The sequence below is a fragment of the Cnephaeus nilssonii genome (genome assembly GCF_951640355.1).
Source record: "Cnephaeus nilssonii genome assembly, chromosome: 1".
Classification (NCBI taxonomy): domain Eukaryota; kingdom Metazoa; phylum Chordata; class Mammalia; order Chiroptera; family Vespertilionidae; genus Cnephaeus; species Cnephaeus nilssonii.
In genome coordinates this window covers 39433044-39450686 of record NC_137072.1, presented here as the reverse complement: position 1 = coordinate 39450686, position 17643 = coordinate 39433044, and the positions used below count along the sequence as shown (strand labels likewise).

Genomic DNA, 17643 nt, shown 5'->3' with positions numbered 1-17643 from the left:
GGTGACATGGCCCCAATCAGCCCCGATTGCCAGCCAGGCTGAGGGACCCCATCTGTGCATGAATTTGTGCACCGGGCCTCTAGTACAAATATATTTGGACATCAGGTAGATGGTCCTTTTCGGTCTTAGACTTCTACACATGCAGAATGTGTGTGTGAAACTCAACTCAGCTAATTCTTTTTATAATAACCATTTTGTAGCATATTGTTACCAACGTACGCCAAACTTTGGAAACAAAAACATTTGAATTCAAATAACTAGCTGGTTAGTTATCATGAATAGGTCCATAATGTTCTCACTAGTGCTGACTGCTTAAATTCAACCACCATTTTCTCCCACCTTGGCTTATAAAAGCAGCCATGACCGTGGCTGTCGATGGCTTCCTTTGGTTCTGTCATTGGTGCCTGAGGATGGACATCCATCTGTGAGCATTGTGTGTGTGGGGTGTCCTGGCAGGAAGGGGTGCATTCATTCTTATGTGATAGGATTCCTGGGCGGACTGTACCCCAGAGGGAGGGGCTCATAATTCTCAGGTGAAGTGGATTCTCTGGACGGGGCTGAGCACAGAGAAAATGCAGTGGGGGAGGGAAAGGCAGAGCGGGAAGTAATGGAAGCCTCACCCACCAGCCTGGAGTGACTTATCGGGTGGCCTGGCCTTGCATTCCAGCTTTTACTGGTTCCTCCAGCACCGCACACTCTTCCTGCCAACGTGATGTAGGGAAATGCCCAATAGCAAAGGGACCGGCCAGTCCTTAGTTTAATTTTATGGAAATCGAGAGAAGCCTGTGCAGAGACGGCTGTAAGGAGGTGCAGTTACACAACCACTGGCACTACAGGTTTGCTGGTCACACACTCTGTCACTGATCCCTCTGTGTCTAGTTTTGTTTTCCTTTTCATGTCTTCAGATGGAAGGGAGAATCTTTTGTTTCCTAAGACCAGGCAAGTGCTAATTTCCTCTCCTTGAGATGCAAATCCCACAGCAAAGACGTGAGGCGTTACCTTTGGTCATGACAATCCCTGCCAGTGCTCTGTGGCGGGCGTGCATGGACGTCAGGCCCACCGTCAGCTCACGAAACTTTTGCGTGACCATCTGGGACACAGAGTCGGCGAATTCCTGCAAGACAGAAGCACCAGGCTGCTTTGACACTGAGTGGTTCACGCTCACGTCCTCCCCTCCTTCTCAAAGCCATGACCCCATGTGCGGAGTCTGGAGGTCACCCTGTCACACGGCGCCCCGCCACCACACGCACTGAACCATGACCCCCTGGCCTCGGGAAAGAGTCAAATACTTGATCGACGTGGGCCCTGATTCTGAGGAATTAACCCCCAGTTTGGCCGCTGGGTAGGAGCCTGCCTGTGCCTGAGCAGAACCCTAGCAGGGAAATGTGTCCGTGTCTGCGTCCTCCCTTGCCCTGCCTCTCAGAGGGGCAAGCTCAGCTGTGTCCTGAGGGGAGCCTGGGGGACCTGCATACATGGGACAATTGGTTCCCACTTTCTGCTTAGTTTTGCAGAGCCAGTTTCTAAACACCCACTCATCTCAGGGACTTTCCTGGCTGAACTGCTCTCTACAGCTCACTCATGACCTCCTCTCTTCATGTTTCTGCACATGTAAATACACACAACATGTGTACACACACCCATGCACACACAGACACACGTACACAGAGATACACAAGCACAATACATACCTGTACATATGCATACACATACTATTCAGGCAGTACATACACACAGCACACACATGCCTGTGCACACGCACACACACATAAAGACAAATACACACACACACACACACAGCAACTTGATATAATCCCTAAAGTACCTCGCATGTCTGCTAAAGCAGCACATGTGAAATAACATGGCTGGTGTTGCTCAGAGCCATCTCCTTTCCCCTGGTCCCCTATCCGTGGCTGACACGTTGTTCTTCTGCACATGGCCCATGGCTACTTTTTGTGGGAGGCAGCTGGGTGGCAGTGACCTGCATAGGCCTTGGACTCAGAGAAACCTGGTGTGAGTCAGCTGGCACCTGGTCTTCTAATTTGTTAGTTAATCCCCTTAATTTCCATCTGACGGTGCTTTTGTTAGGATTAAGTGGGTGGATGGCTCTTAAATGCTTAGCATGGGGCCTCTGGGTGAGTGCTCAGAAACAAAGCCGGCTATTCTTCTTCCGTCATTATTATTACTGTCCCATCATCACTATTATTTCCCCGTCACTGCAGCCAAATCACAATATCCACTTCTCCAGAAGGTGGGCAAACAGGTCATTTTCTGTTGGAATGGGTTTTCACTGTCTCACCAGGTATGTTTGGCTATTTTGTTCCAGATAAGAACAGGTCTCAGGTAAGTACACTACGAAGGATAAATAGTTAAAAAAAAACACACCATGTTCGTGTGAAAATAGGCCTGCCTCCTGGAAACCAGAAACCTGCCAAGGAAACAGCTAGAGGCTTCTTAGCTCTTGCTTCTCATAGAGAGCAGGGGAGGTGGGCCAGCACCCCTCTTCCCAGTACCTGTGGGGCTGGGGGTCTTTCCCTGTGCTGCTGTGGCTGCTCCGGAAACCCATAGGTGACAGATGCCATGCAAATTTGGCTTCCCTTAGGGTTGTGGGCTCCTGGCATGGCCGGCTGGAGATGGGGGCCGGCTGTGGGCCTGCTGTATGTGGGATGTGTGTCCTGGGGGTTCTCCCTGGCTCAGCTCTGAGGCAACCCGGGCTGCTTGGAGAGATGCCTCACCTTGGGGTGGGAGTCACAGACTCACAGAGTTTTAGAAATAAACCCGGAGGCTGTCCTGTCCCTTTGTGACCTGGAACCTGGGGTCCATAGAGGGCGTGCACATGTCCCTGGCACCTGTGTGTGAGTGTCCCGAGGGCTGCTGGGACAAGTGACCATAAACTGTGCAGCCGGAGCTCTAGGGGAGGGTCCCTCCTGCCCCTTCCAGCCTCTGGGGGCTCCAGGAATCCCTTGACTTGTGGCTGCATCCCTCCCATCCCTGCTTCTGTCTTCACGTGGCTTCTCCTGTCTGTCTCTACTGTGCTGTCTCTTCTCAGGACACTGTCACTGGACATGACATCAGTGGTCATAGTCGCTGCCACTGACTGAATGCGCACCAGGTGTGGACATGGGCTGGGAGGGGTCACGGTGCCCTTTGAGCCCTGAGCACGAGGTGTTGGTCTTATCCTCCCCGTTGTAATGATGGGCCCTGACCAAATAGCAAGTCATCCTTCAGGTTGGGAGGCCAGTGAGGGGGGGCGGACCGCTGACCGAGGTGGGGCTGGAGTAGCCAGGGAGCCCAGGATCTGAGATCCAGGTGGCCTTGGGGAGCATCTGCATTTGGAGCAGGGCCTCTGAGCTCTGTTCTCAAAGGACCGGTAGCAAGACCCAGCACCCGCACCCCTGCAGCCGCATCATGGGGAAGAGGGTCCCTGCCGGGCGGGGGCCGAGGGCACCATCCACTCCGGGGTCCAGAAAGGCCTCGTGGATGTTGACATCCGAGATGACCTTGAAAGGAAAGAGGGGCTCACGGGCTTCCTTCCACAGACGTGTGTTTCTCAGGCCACAGGCTGAGCGGTGTCTCCTCACTGGCGGGCTCCGTGGCACACCGCTGACTGGGGTCATCCGCCACTGTCCTGCTGGTGTGGACACAGGAACCCAAATGACAGGGCTCCCTCCCCTGGCGGGGCAGCCACCACATCCAGAGTCAGTTCTAGCGGCTTCCTGTGTGTTCACCTCGCCTCCCCGAGATTTAGGCGCCTCAGGGGCAGAGCTGGTGTCCTTTGTGTCTTCTGTCTGCCTCAAAGTGCTGGACTTCCTCTCCCCCCGACCCCCCCGCCATGTGCTGTGGGAACAAGAAACTGCTCTCAAGGTGCCTTCAAGTGTCCTTTTCCTTCTGTGTAAAAGGAGATTTCTGAATGTTCCAGAAGTGATGAGACTGCCAATAGGAGACAGCTTGTCACTTTGTGTCTGCCTCCAGGGCCCGTAGGGCCCTCAGAACAGGATGCTCCAAACCACTAAGTAATAATATAAAGCACACAAAAGCCCTCTTTCATTTGGAAACCCAGAGAGCACCCTCCTCACTTAGACGCAAAATAGACTCGGGGTGCCAGCGCTGACAAGGAAGCTGCTGCAGAGATTCTCAGGGATGGCCCAGGGACACGCAGGCTGGTGGAAGGGTAAACATTCCAGAGGAAACAGGTTGTTTTTTTCTGATACTAACACTGTTGATCTGCTCAGATGCCATAACAAAGCACCAGAGACTTTGTGGTTTACAGACATTTATTTCTCACAGCTTTGGGGCCTAGAGGTCCAGGCCATGGTGCTGCAGGGCTGGCCTCACTCTGGGGCCTCTTCGTCTGGCTGTGAGCTCCGTGGCCTTTGGTCAGGGTGAGTGGAGAGAGGCGGCCGGCTCTGGAGCCTCCTCCTATGGGCCGCACCCTCAGGACCTCATCTAACTTAGTCACTTCCTTAGAGGCTCATCTCCACATACAGCCACTCTTGGGCTTCAACATGGATTTGGGGGACACAAGCATTCAGCCCATAGTGCACTGGAAATACAACATCACACAGACAAACATCCTTTCTGATGATGGTGCTCTACACCAAGGGCTAACTAAGTGCACCCCTTCCTCCCTCTGTTTCCTCTCTCGCCCACCCTCAAGCCCTTACTTCTCTCTTCCCTCACCCAGGCTGGATGCAGGGAAATAGGCTTAACATAAATGTTCAGGACGCCTGATAAAAGAATAGAGGCCCATGTAGAAGCCACCACCTGAGACCTCGGGAATGGACCTCCACACGGAGGGGCCGGGGCTGTGAGTTCCCCACCCGCTGATGACTGCGTGGGATTATAAGTCACTGATTTTTCAGGGTGTAGGTTACAGCAATGGCATTATTTACTCTGAGTAATAGAGAAGGAGAGGAATCTATTATAAGAAGGCAAATAAAACCTGACAATCAATTAAGGAAAAGCAAATAGTGCACAAAGCCTTGTACTTTATTATGAATAGCAAATGCTCTGCACCATACCCCACAGTTGAAGTGACAGGCATGGTAAATCCAGATGACCAGCTGATCTAGAGTTGATCTGACAGGTGTGGTGGATCCAGATGACCAGCTGATCTAAAGCTGATCCAATGGGCATGATGGATCCATATGGATCCAGATGACCAGCTGATCCAATAGGCATGATGGGTCCGGATGACCAGCTGATCTACAGCTGATGCAATAGGCATGATGGATCCAGATGGATCCAGATGACCAGCTGATCTGACAGGCATGGTGGATCCTGATCTAAAGCAGATCTACGGCTGATTCAACAGGCCTATGGATCTAGGTGATCAGCTGACCTGTGTGCTCCCTAGGGACTCCTCAGCCTTGGGGAAGTTCTCTGTGTGAGGATCAGTGGTAAAGGCTCCTGGACACTATGGGTTAGCTTCTCTGCACAGTTCTATTGCCAGTTAAGCCATAATAGGGGTTTCACGTAAGGAAGGTTTATTTTTGTTTGTCTGTGGTTGTCGGATTGAAATATGCAGTAAGAAGTGTAGATAAGGTAGCTCATGCTCACCTGCTTTATGCCAGTTGATGTAGCACAGGAGGAGAGATGAGGGACTCACCATTCCTGGACTTGTTCTGAGAATCTGTCTAAACCCCTGCAAGGCTGTGCTCTATGCAAGGCACCTGAGCTGTGGCTGGTGGTGAGGACAGGTGGCTTGGCTGGGCTGAGAGTCAGCTCTGAACGGTGCGCAGAGATGTCAACCCAGAGCCCCACAGGCTTCCCAGGCACCCGTCTCAGGCCCAGGTCTGCGGGGCGGGCTGCGTGCTGAGCTGCCCTCTCTCCTCCCCGAACCAGGCATGCTCCATAGGGACCTTTTGTTAAACATCTCCTCCCCTCTATCCTTTTAAAAAATTTCTTTTTTAGGGGTCCTTGACATTTATGTTAAGCACATTTCTCAATTAACATTTTATAGAGGCAGCGAATGTAAAAAAAAAAAAAAAGCAAAACAATCCTTTTAACTTCCTAGGGCTGCTTTGGAAAGTCTTGCTGTGGCTTTTTGAGGGAGAATTTATAGAAGGTTTATGTCTTGAACCATCATCACCCTTAGTTTTTCTGGTTTTAAAGGTCAAAGGAAGAGATATCATGACTAATCATCTCCTTCAGAAGATAGAGCACCAGTTACAGGGACTCAGGGAGTCTCTGAGGAATGAGAGGTATTTTGGGTTTGGGAACATCCAGAGAAACACAGCATTCCAGGTTTCTGCTCTGTGTCCTGTGTTTCCTCAGTGGAGCAGTGGGCGCCTGCCCCTCACACCCCGCATCTCTGGCGGCACCACCAGGCTAAGTGCTTGATTGGTTTTTAATTAAATCACACACAGGACTGCAGCTGCAGGTAGCTTCTGTAGTTGGCTCTGTGTATGTACTAGTAAATGACATTGTCGTTGATGACTTGGGGAGTTAAAAGCTAGACTTGGAACTCACGTTGGGAGACATACTTACTGATTGAACACTGGAAATTATTTATGTTTTAATCACTTGGGATTTAATATATACACTCCACTTGGGTTACTTCAAACCCAACTCATCAGACTCTGAAATAATCTGATTTTCTTCGCCACTCCACACTCTCTTTACGGGAGAAGCAGCTACAGTGTTCAAAACAAGCTCATGCCTCTGGTTACTTTTATAAACTCAGATTTTAGTCTCCGTCCCGGGGCTGTGAGGAGGTCATTCCAGTCTTGAGGATGAATAAGTGCAAACTACTTAATTTGAAGAGTATTTTTTTTTTTTTGAGCATGTGGGCCAAGCTATTTTGTATCATCACTTTTAAAATTAATGTGAGATTTTTCCTCTGACATTGAGCACACAGACTCCTCACTGTATCTTATGAGCAACCCACATCTTCGTTTAACAGTCTTTTATTTGGGGGCTGGGTCCAGGCCCGGTGGCAGGGACCATGGTGCTTACAGACACACATTCCTGTCTCTGTCCAACAACGTCATAGAGGGTAGACAAGTACCCTCCAGGCCCTGTAACAGCTTCCATGGTGATCGCGTGTTTCCTCCAGGCCCCAGTAGCACTTACACGCTGTGACCTCTTTGGTACAACCTGAACAAGTTGTTTTTCTTTCTCCTACGCATGCCATAACTATGTGATGTACTATAGCTACCCCATTGTGGACAGGGGTCAATGTTTTTATTGACTTTGTTGGCAATAGTAATTATAGCCAATGTTATTGCAAGGTCACTCCTTGTCAGACACATTCTAAAGGCTTTTTGTGTTATTGCAGTTAACCCTCACATACGGCAGGGACTATCATAGCTCTGATCTGTTAACAATCATGTGAATTAATTAATTACAGAGTAGACAGCCTATGATGCATGTCCTCCATGTGGCCAGTGGTGGAAGTGTACAGTTATACACAGCGAGGAGAAGTCACATATGGGCAGTGGTTCGGGGTGAGGCAGTCAGGGAGGGCTCCCTGGAGGAGGAAACAGACACGTTAGAACTGGGCCCGAAGGCCTCTCATAATCTATATTGGCAGGGATTAGAGGAGTAGGAAAGTCTTGGGGAACCATGGCCTGAAGTTCAGAGGTCGAACAATCTATTTCTGGGTTGGCAGTGAGCAGTTCAGTATGTCCTGAGTAAAGGACTCATGCAGAGCAGTCATGAGAACTTGAACTGAAAAGCCACTGGGTGAGAGCTGAGGACGTTGGTTCCAGGCCAAGTTCATCTGCCTCCTCGGGCTCAGTGCTGTCAAGCACCAGGGACACATCATCACAGAAAGCAAGCGGAAGGCCCTGACGGCAACTCAGGGTGGGGTGGTCTGGCCCAGCGGATGCCCCTGCTTCCTGCAGTGAACAGGAGAGGCCGGGCCCAGGGACAAGTGAGAGGCCAGCTTTGTGATACAGAAAGCCCTGCACAGAGAGGCTCTGAAAACCCACTCCAAATCCCGAATAATGGCCTGCTGTCATTTGCAACATAAATTCTTTGTTAAATATGAAAAAGAGAGACATTCAGCTGTCCTCGTTATTGTTGGTGATTTAGTAACTTAGAAAGGGCCTCTAAAGGGTCGCTGGGTATGAGGAAAGGGCTGTGTCTTTCACACCTCACTCCTGGCCGCCGGGAGCATTTGCACCGGGGCAGGCTGGGTGGGGGTGTGATCCCACTGAAGGCTCCTCCTTGCAGAAGCCTCACAGGGCTTCTCTCAGGACAGGTATAGGGGTGGGCAGCTGGGTCTGGGTCTGGGGGCTTGCAGAGTCTGTGTGGATGCCCCAAGTGCCTGCACAGAGCCCCGATGAGCTCCATCTGACAGCTGCAGAGCTGACACTGTTCATGCACAACTTGGCACTGATGGACATTTGGAATGGGACCGATCAGAGGAGAGAGGACTTGGCTTCTGTGAAATGATGGTGATAATCAGGTGCTCCTGGTTCCACAGGTTAAGTGGAGACAGTGCCCCGTTGTCAATGAGCTGTGTATTATTGTACTTAATGGAAAAACTAAGCCAAAACGCTACTTTAGCTTCTGCTTGGGGCCCGCATGCTGCCTGTTGGCCCCAATTACCATGCCGAATTACCAGCATTATTCAAATAGAAAAAATAAACTTCACGCAGCCGCACCAAAAGGCTCAAGCTTTACTCATTTCCAACACTAATACTTTGAATGCCATAAATAAATAGAATGTGTTCAAATGTGCAATGGCAGTCCTCAGGGTAAAACTGACATTCAGCCCAAGTGGTAAGGATATTAAAATCGATAGATTATGAAGGAGAAATCCTTCAGTAAATATTTTCCTGTTGAAATCCTGTCTCCGGGTTTGTAGTGCTGGAATACCAAAAAGGTTAGATTTGCATGTGGGTGGGGCAGGACAGCCTGGGGACCAGTGCTAGCAGTTTCTGTCGTCCCTTCTTCAAACCTTGTTCTGTAGGCATGGTGGTGCATGGTGACGCTCTGAGGAGATGAATGGTAAGGGCCTGTGGATGGCGGCCAGCACTGGGGCGAAGGTCTTGTGCCAGGCTTGTTGGAGCTCATCCTCCACAAAGCACATGCCTCCTCCCACCGTTCTCCCACCAATTTCCACTCTGAACTGGGAAGGCTGGAGAAATGCTGCTGGAAGCATTATCCAGCCACCAGCAATTCAAAGCCTCAGAAATAACCCCAGTGGATGGGAGATGCTCCTCCCCAACTTACATCTCAATGTGCCTTTGTGTTTCCATGGAGAAGGCCATCTCTAGGTCTTGGTCATGACTCCTGTTTGCTGGCAATGGCAACAAAGCCTCATTAATTTCAGAGTCAGGGACTGTGCAAACCAATGTCCGACCACATCATTTAAATGATTTGACTCTTTAATTAGTCTATATCTCAAATTACCCAGAGGCCAGTCATAGATTTGGAGGAAGGTGTGAAAGATGAAAACTCTTAATTGCATCCATGGCATCGTGGACAAAGCCCCGCATTTGGAATCAGAAGAATGGGGCTTGAGCTCTGTCAACATCTTCTCCCAGTTGTGCAGCTGCCAACGGGCACTTGGCATCTCTGAGCTGTTGGTTTCCTCGTGTGTCGAAGAGGCATCATTACCTCTGAAGTCCACAATCCCGATTCTTGGCATAGAGACCTACGGCATTCCACTGAACATTTCTGGACCAACATCACCCACCTACTGCTCATCTCACCAGCAACCTCCATACATCCCCGTCCAGCGGTTGGCCCTGTGCCCTCTCCTTGGAGACTGTCCCAACCCCAGAGCAAGAAAATAATGTTGGCAGTGGTGACTAAGCTCAAGTTAAGACTGTGAAGGGTTACTCAGCCGAAGACTTAAAACCAGACTGAACTCATGCTCTTCCAGATTCAAATTCTGGTGTTGCTACTTGACAGTGGTGTAACGTGAGCATTATTTAGGCCTCCGTTTCCTCATCTCTAAAACAGAGTGATGCCTACATCATAGGATTATTACAAATGAAATGAGAATATATCTCTCATTTCATTTGTAATATGAATTGAGAATATATAGCAAGATGCTTAATACAGTACCCAGGACTGTATACTCAGTATCTGATACCCAAGTGTTAACTGTTGTCATTATTATTGTCCAAACTTGTGCAAAGACATAGTTTCATAGAAACACTTCCCATTTATTGACATCACTAGAGGCCCGGTGCATGAAAATTCATGCACTGGAGGGAGGGGTCCCTCAGCCTGGCCTGCCCCCTCTCACAGTCCAGGAGCGACCCAGCTATCAGGGAAGGCAAAGCCCCCATCACACCTCTGCTGCTGCCACTGCGGGCAGCGCAAGCCTTGGCTGGCCCTGGTTACCTGAGCCTCAGGCGGCCCTGGGTGGCTGGGCAGCCACCATCCTAGGCTTGCCTGAGCCTTGGGCTGGCCCTGGGCAGCTGGGGGGCTGAGGGGACTCTGAAGGCAGGGCCCCCAGTGGTGCTGAGGGGACTGGGCGCCACCATCTTGTGGCTGCGGGTGCCACCATCTTTGAGGGCGTGGCAGTCAATTAGCATATTCCCTCTTTATTAAATGAGATTAGTGAAATGAAAGTTTCCTCAGGAGTGAGCTGCTTAAAGGATAACTTTTGATATAATTAGGCAGGTGTGCGCTCTGTTTAGGGTGTGTGGGGAGTGATCTCTGTGGTCCTCCCACCATCCTGCCCACCGACTCTGACTCAGCCCTACGTTGGCACGCCCAGTGCAGCACATGTTTAAAGAACCCAAACAGTGAGGAACTCTGAAAGCTGCATAAGTGAGTTTTAATCCATACCCCTAGGCACAGACACTGATACCTGGGATCGTAAAGAGAAATCACATACACGTCAACTGTCTCATGCAGTCATTTTAGTGACATCATCCATTTGGGGTGAGGAAATGCTAGCTGGTTACACTATTTACTTGATCTTTTACCAACTTTAAATTTGTTATCATGTGTTTAACTTGGAAGACAGCATTGTTGGCAACAATACATTCCAGCATTAAATAAATGTTTGCAATCATGCTGACCCACATCGTTGGCTACTTGGCTGTCTATACGTGGTTTCCTGGCTTTGGGTTCTGTCCTCTCTGACTTCACCCTCCAGCCACATTACTTCTGACTGCTGACATGAACATCACCCTCCTGGCGCCTGAGGACGAGCATCCCGTCTTATTCACCTTGGCCGCGATGTCAGCTCGCACACATGGTGCGACGCGAAGTGTGCATTGCCTCTGGGGTTGGAGCAGCGCAGGCAGGTGCTGGCTGAGCCTTGGCTGTGGAACGTGCTGTGTCCACAATGGCCTGGGGAGAGGCCAGTGTGGAGCCTGTTCCTCAAACATTTCCACCTTTATCCCACCACCATCCCCGTCTGCTGGGGGAGAGAATCAATCAAAATTGATAGAGCAAGACACTAATGAAATACAGAGATGAAAAGACAAGGTCCTCTCTATAAAAAAGCCCATAACGGAAACCGGGAAGTATGAAGCTGCGTGACAGATGGTGGCCGATGTTTCTCAAGGGCCAAAGCTCTCAGGTGCTGGACGTCCCGTGCATCTCGTTTCCTTAATCTGCGTTATCACCCGGGGAGGCAGGCACTCTTAGGACCGATTTTACAGACGAACCAGCAGAGGCTGAGAGAAGTAAACTTCCTTGCCAGGGACACACAGGTCTGGTCAGACCCGAGGGCATGTGCTAAACCCCTGGAGGTCTCAAGAGAGACCCTGTAGGTCTCTTGAGAAGGATGGTGGGTGCCCTGGGAGCGACACCTCCTCAGACCACAGTGAACACGGTCAGCCTAGGAGCACGAATGCATCGTCGAGATGACAGGTGGGGAATATGAAATTCTGCCTCTCACACAAATGCGGCTTTTATGGCTGCCTTCCCTGAGTAGTCTAGGGAGCAAAGGACGCCTGGCGATTGGAGAAGGACTCTCTGGGGGAGGCAGGCGACCACTCCTGGCAGAAGAGCCACCAGGGATGGTCTTTGGGTCCACAGGCCCTTCCTGGACCCCGAGTCAGAGTTTCAGGCAGTGCAGCCTGCGTTGGCATGTCCCGCAAGCTGCTCAGGTGATCACAATCACACTGGAGTTTGAAACCTATTGTGACAAAGATTCTCTAATTGGCCAAACTCTGCTCAGGCTCCCTTGAGCTGCCTTTTGGGCTTTTTGTGTTTCTCTCTGCATCCTCCAATTTTAGCACAAGTCCAGGGCCTTGTCCAGGGCCTTTAGCACAAGTCCATCCCTGATCAAACTCCTCATCTCTCACCGCCCCCAGCTGATGTCTGATCACAGGGCCCATCTTCAGCAGGAGTCCTGAAGGTCTGTTTAGCCAGAGGCTCCCCACCCCCCAGACCCCTGATGTTTCCTTTTATTGAGCTTCTATCCACGGAGCCCACCTGCTCCTCGCTGTAGATCACCACTTTCCATGCTGCACTCAGAGCTGAGCCCAGTCTCTCCCCTGCAGATTCCACGGCAGGGGTCCCTTCACCTACCACCACCTTCCCCCACCCCCCGCCCCGGCCCCCTTGAATAAAGTCTCCCTTACTGTGCTAAACAAGTGCCAGCAGTGAATATTTTTTCTTTAACATTGCCTAAAACCTGGAGAGGACCTGAAGGTCAGAGCATTGGGGGTGGGGCTCTCTTTGCAAAAGCACTGAGGGAAGCAGCCAGTCATGCTCAGGGCTGGCTGAACTGGGATGACCAGGGGGATTGTGACAGGCAGGCCAGGTGCTCCACCTATGCCTCCTGGGGTCAGAAAACTGGAAGGACTGACTTCTCCGTGCAAGAGCCATGAGCTGCGCATGCAGTGAAATATTAGCCCATCTTGTCATCTTCTCCCAGTCAGCCTGTCCTCCACGTGACTGGTGTCCTGCTTCCTCTTGCCAGCGCTCTCTCTCTTTGGTCTATGCAGACCTCCCCCCATGCAGAGCTACAGTGTGGCCCCCACCAAAGTCAGCCTCTCAAAGGAAGAGCAGTCCTCACTCCTACCTCTGAATATGCTGAAACCAGCTGAGCAGATCCAGGAGCAGGACAGCGAGGGTCCACCTTTGCTCCCCTAGGGCTGGGCTCTAAACTGTGGGTCGTTTGCTGAACAAGAGAATTATCTGCCTGTAGACCAAAAGGCCCCTCAGTATGTACGATGGGATGGATTTTAATAGACAGGGCTGGGGGCTGGCCACATTCGTACATTCCAAATGTAGAGACATGAAAGCATTTCAAATCTTGCATTGTTGACATTTTAAAATTCTACATGATTAGTTATATTAAAGAAACAGGAAAATAAAGAAAATATTTTTAAATAAAAGAAAAAGGTGGGACACATTTATATGAATGGGTTGTGTGCTATGTTGGTGACAAAGGTTTAGCAATATCGGGAGCTGAACTTCTTTTTCTTTTTCCCCCAGGTCTGAGAAATGGATCACATCCTCTGCTTTTTGCTGTTTGTTTTGTGAATTAGCCCAGCCATTGTCCAGCCCACGAGCACCTCCAGTGGAGTGTGACTAGAGGGCAAAGGGGCTCCAGTGGTTGGGTTATTATGAGCAGTGCAGGTAGAGGCCCCTTTCTGCTGGCAGGAGGGAAGGGAATGAATGACAACCTACAGCTGCTCCCAGGCTGCTCCCTAGGGACCGGGCATCAGGGTGGTGGGCGTTTTGTGATGAGGCAACCAAGGCTGAAAAAGCTAAGCTGACTTGTCACAGCCGACTCAGGCAGTTGCTAGTAGGGTTAGAATTCAAATCCAGGTGTGTGAATTCTAGTTTAACATCTGGGCTCTTGTCCACAATGTCAGAAGTGCCTTCCAAAGGCTTTTTACTCATTGAGGATTTCAGCAAAGCCTAAGAGATCCCATGCTCATTACCTTGAGGAGCTGAGAGTTGAGGATTATGAGCAGAGATATCTGTATATCTACCCTCTGATTAAGTAAATTTATAGTTATTCACAATTACCTAAATTGTTAGACATCTGCAAATCTGTTAAAGCAGTAGTTACTGTTTTAACAATCAACTTCAAATTGGAGTACAATAAAAATGTAGAAAATAAACTAAAACCACATTAGAAGAATGCAATATTTCTGTTTTTGTTAAACTGGTGCTTTCGGATGTACTCAGGAAGTTATTTTGCATCTGGGCTTAATTAGAATCTTTAAATTCTCGTTAGTGTGCTAATATGGGGATGCTAACAGATGAGGCCCTTTGTTTGGCTTTGATTCATGGTTGTTTGAGTTCATCTGGATTTAAAAAGACATAAACAAGAAGTACCATTTCAGTGTATAAAAAAGAAAAGGATTCCCAGTGGAAAAACCAGTTGTTCCATTGAAAAGATGTAATATTTACTTTCCCAGTTTTTGTTAACTTTATGAGAAGTTTTAAAGTTATTGCCTAAATAATGACGAATGCTAATGCCTGTTTTGCAACATTACCATTGAAGTCCATGTCACACTGACTTCTGAATGCCATAAAGGATACACTCTCAGACCCTTTTATCTTATGACTTTGACCCTTAATCTGCTTTCACCCTGAAAATAGGCTCTGGAAAGGAGAAATTAAGTAGATAAAAATTGCTAAATAATTCCAAACAATTCATCTGAGGCACTGACTAAAGCCAGGGTGAGACCATCATGGAGTATTTCCTCAAGCTTACAAAGAGACCGGAGGCCAGAGGGACCCATTCCAGCTCTGTTTACATGCACTCAGCAAACAGGAGAGAGATGGCCTGGAAAATGCTGTTCTTTCAGCTGAACTTGCACAAACAAAATAGTCATTGCCTCCCCATGTCCTGGACTCACACTGCTATACTCACATGTGATCTGGGCCCAGTGCTGTCACAGGCCCTGGGACCTGTGCCAAACCTGGCATCTCAGCACATACCCCCAGCTGGCACCCTTGTACCACCTTTCCCCACCACAGACAGTCCTTAAAGTCTGGGAGAGGTGACTATTCCTTCAAGGATACAGGGGACACAGAAAGTCAGGGAAGCATGACACCACCAAAGAAACACAATGAATTTCCAGTAACAAACCCCAAAGAAATGGAGATCCATGAATTTCCTGACAATTCAAAATTATTGTTTTAAGGAAGCTCAGTGAGCTACAAGAGAACACAGATAGACAATGAAATCAGGAAAACAAGACAGAAACAAAATGAGGAGTTTCACAAAAAGATTGAAATCATAAAGTAGAATCAAACAGACATTCTGGAGCTGAAGAAAACAATGAATGCAATGAAAAGAAAGAAAGAAAGAAAGAAAGAAAGAAAGAAAGAAAGAAAGAAAGAAAGAAAGAAAGAAATAGCTTCAACAATAGATCCTGTCAAGCAGAAAAAGGAATCTATGAACTCAAAGAAAAGTCATTAGAAATTATCCAGTCAGAGGAGGAAAAAATTGAATGAGAAAGAGTGAAGAAATCCTATGAGATTTATGGAACATGGTCAGTGGAGCAATATATGCATTATGGGAGTCCAGAAGAAGCAGAGAGAGAAAAAAAAAGAGGCAGAAAGTGTATTTAAAAATATAATGGCAAAAAACTCCCTAAATCTGGGGAACAAAATATACATACAGATTCAAGAAGCCAAAGGGATCCAAAATAAGTTAGACATAAAGTGGTGTACATAGAGACACAATATACAGATGCTCCTCAACTTACTATGAGTTATGCACCGATAAACCCATGGTAAGTGGAAAATAATGTTAAGTAAAACATGCATTTAATACACCTAACCTACCAAACATCATAGCTTAGCCTTGCCTACATTATATATGCTCAGAAAACAATACCCAAAAGATGCTGGTGGCATGATATACATTAGAAAATATTCACCAAATAATTGGGAAGTTTATGGCAATAAATGCCTATAGTGACAAAGAAGATGTCAAATATTTAACCTAACTATACACCTCAAGCAACTAGAAAAAGAAGAGCAAACTAAGCCCAAAGTTAGCAGAAGGAAAGAAATAATAAAGATTACAGTAGAAATAAATCAAATAGAGAACAGAAAAATAACAAATCAACGAGCTTTTTTTTTTTTTTGAAAGATAAAATCGACAAATTGTTAGCTAGACTAACTGAGGGAAAAAGAGAGAAGACTAAAATAGAATTAGAAATGAAAGAGGAGACATTGCAATGCAGACCTCAAAAGTGAAAAGGATCATAAGGGGCTATTATGAACAATTACATACCAACAAATTGGATAATCTGGTGAAAATGAATAAAATCCTAAAAACTTAGAACTTACCAAAATGTAATCAAGAAGAAGTTGAATGCCTGAGTAGAACAATAACAAATAAAGAGATTGAGTGGGTAATAAAAAAATCTCTCAACAATATCTCAATTTTAAAAAAATGTCAAAAAATTTCTCAACCAAGGAGCTCAGTTTAATATGGCTTCATTGGTGAATTGCACCAAATATTCAAAGAGTTCATACTAATTCTTTTAACACTATTTCAAATGATAAAATGAGAGAACACTTCCAAACTCAGTTTATGAGGCCAGGATCACCCCAATACCAAAACCAGAGACACCGTAAGAAAAAAAAAATTACAGGTCAATATTCCTGCACATAGATGCAAAATCCTCAATAAAATACTAGCAAACCAAATTTAACAGCACACTAAAAGTGACAATGACCAAATGAATTTATCCCTGGGATGCAAAGATGACTCAACATACGTAAATCTATCAATGTGATACAACACATCCTATATAATAAAAGCCTAATATGCAAATTGTCCCCTCGGCGGTCCTTCGACTGGGACTTCGATCAGGAGACCGGGTGTTCAACTGCTCACTATGAGGGGTGCTGACGCAGTGCTGGCAGCGGGCGGCAGTGGAGGTGCTGCCAGCCCTGATGGGCCCTGACAAGAGCGGGACCATGGCAGGATGGTGGAGCAGGTGAGCGGGTAGCACCAGGCCAAGGCAGGTGCAAGTGGGGGCCCGATTGCCCCACTGATTGCCCTGCAGATGGCGACCGGCAGCAGCTGTGGGCCCCCTGCCGCCCCCCACCACCCTGATCAATCGCCCTGCAGGAGGGATGGTGGAGCAGGTAAGGGGCAGCACCAGGCCAGGCCAAGGTGGGGTGCCAGGTGGGGCTGTGGGGCTGCGAGGCTGGGGGCACGAGCTGGAGCCCCATCTCCCAAGGCCACCCCGAGGGACCCCACCCATGCACAAATTCATGTACCGGGCCTCTAGTAACAGAATAAAGATAAAAACTGCATGATCGTCTTAAAAGATGCAGCAAAAACATTTCATAAAGCTCAAAATCCACTTACGATAAAACTCTCAACAAAATAAGTATAGAAGGGAGTTGTGTCAACATAATTAAAGGAAAAGCCCACAGCTGACATCACAATCAGAAAAACCAAAAGCTTTTCCTCTAGTAAAAGGCGAGGAGGGCCACTCCTCCTTCTTCCCTTTTTTCCCACTGACTGAGATATAATTGACACACGAGGATGTCCTATTCTACACAGTACTGGAAGTCCCAGCCGAGCAATCATACTGAAGAGAAATAAAGCTATTCAAAGCGAAGAGGAAAATGGAAAAATACCTCTGTCCGAAGGCTTTCCTGCAATCTATTCTGATAGCTTGTTGACATATCCGATGGCCCCATTGGTGTGAAAGCGCCTGGGAGGCTCCAAATTCACCTCTGGATCCCTGCACTTGGCAAGGGGCTTGCCAGATCATGGGACTCAGTCAA

At 48.2% G+C, this 17643-nt stretch overlaps 1 protein-coding gene across 1 annotated transcript in view; it reads right to left on the bottom strand.

Moving 5' to 3' along the window:
- ADARB2 (adenosine deaminase RNA specific B2 (inactive)) overlaps nucleotides 1-17643 on the bottom strand; it is a gene marked incomplete at both ends in the record, with an annotated part of 417934 nt that overhangs the window by 67362 nt on the left and 332929 nt on the right. The window contains one exon of the mRNA XM_079787310.1: nucleotides 1000-1114. Coding sequence (XP_079643436.1) covers nucleotides 1000-1114 — 115 coding nt within the window. The remainder of the gene's footprint in view (nucleotides 1-999; nucleotides 1115-17643) is intronic.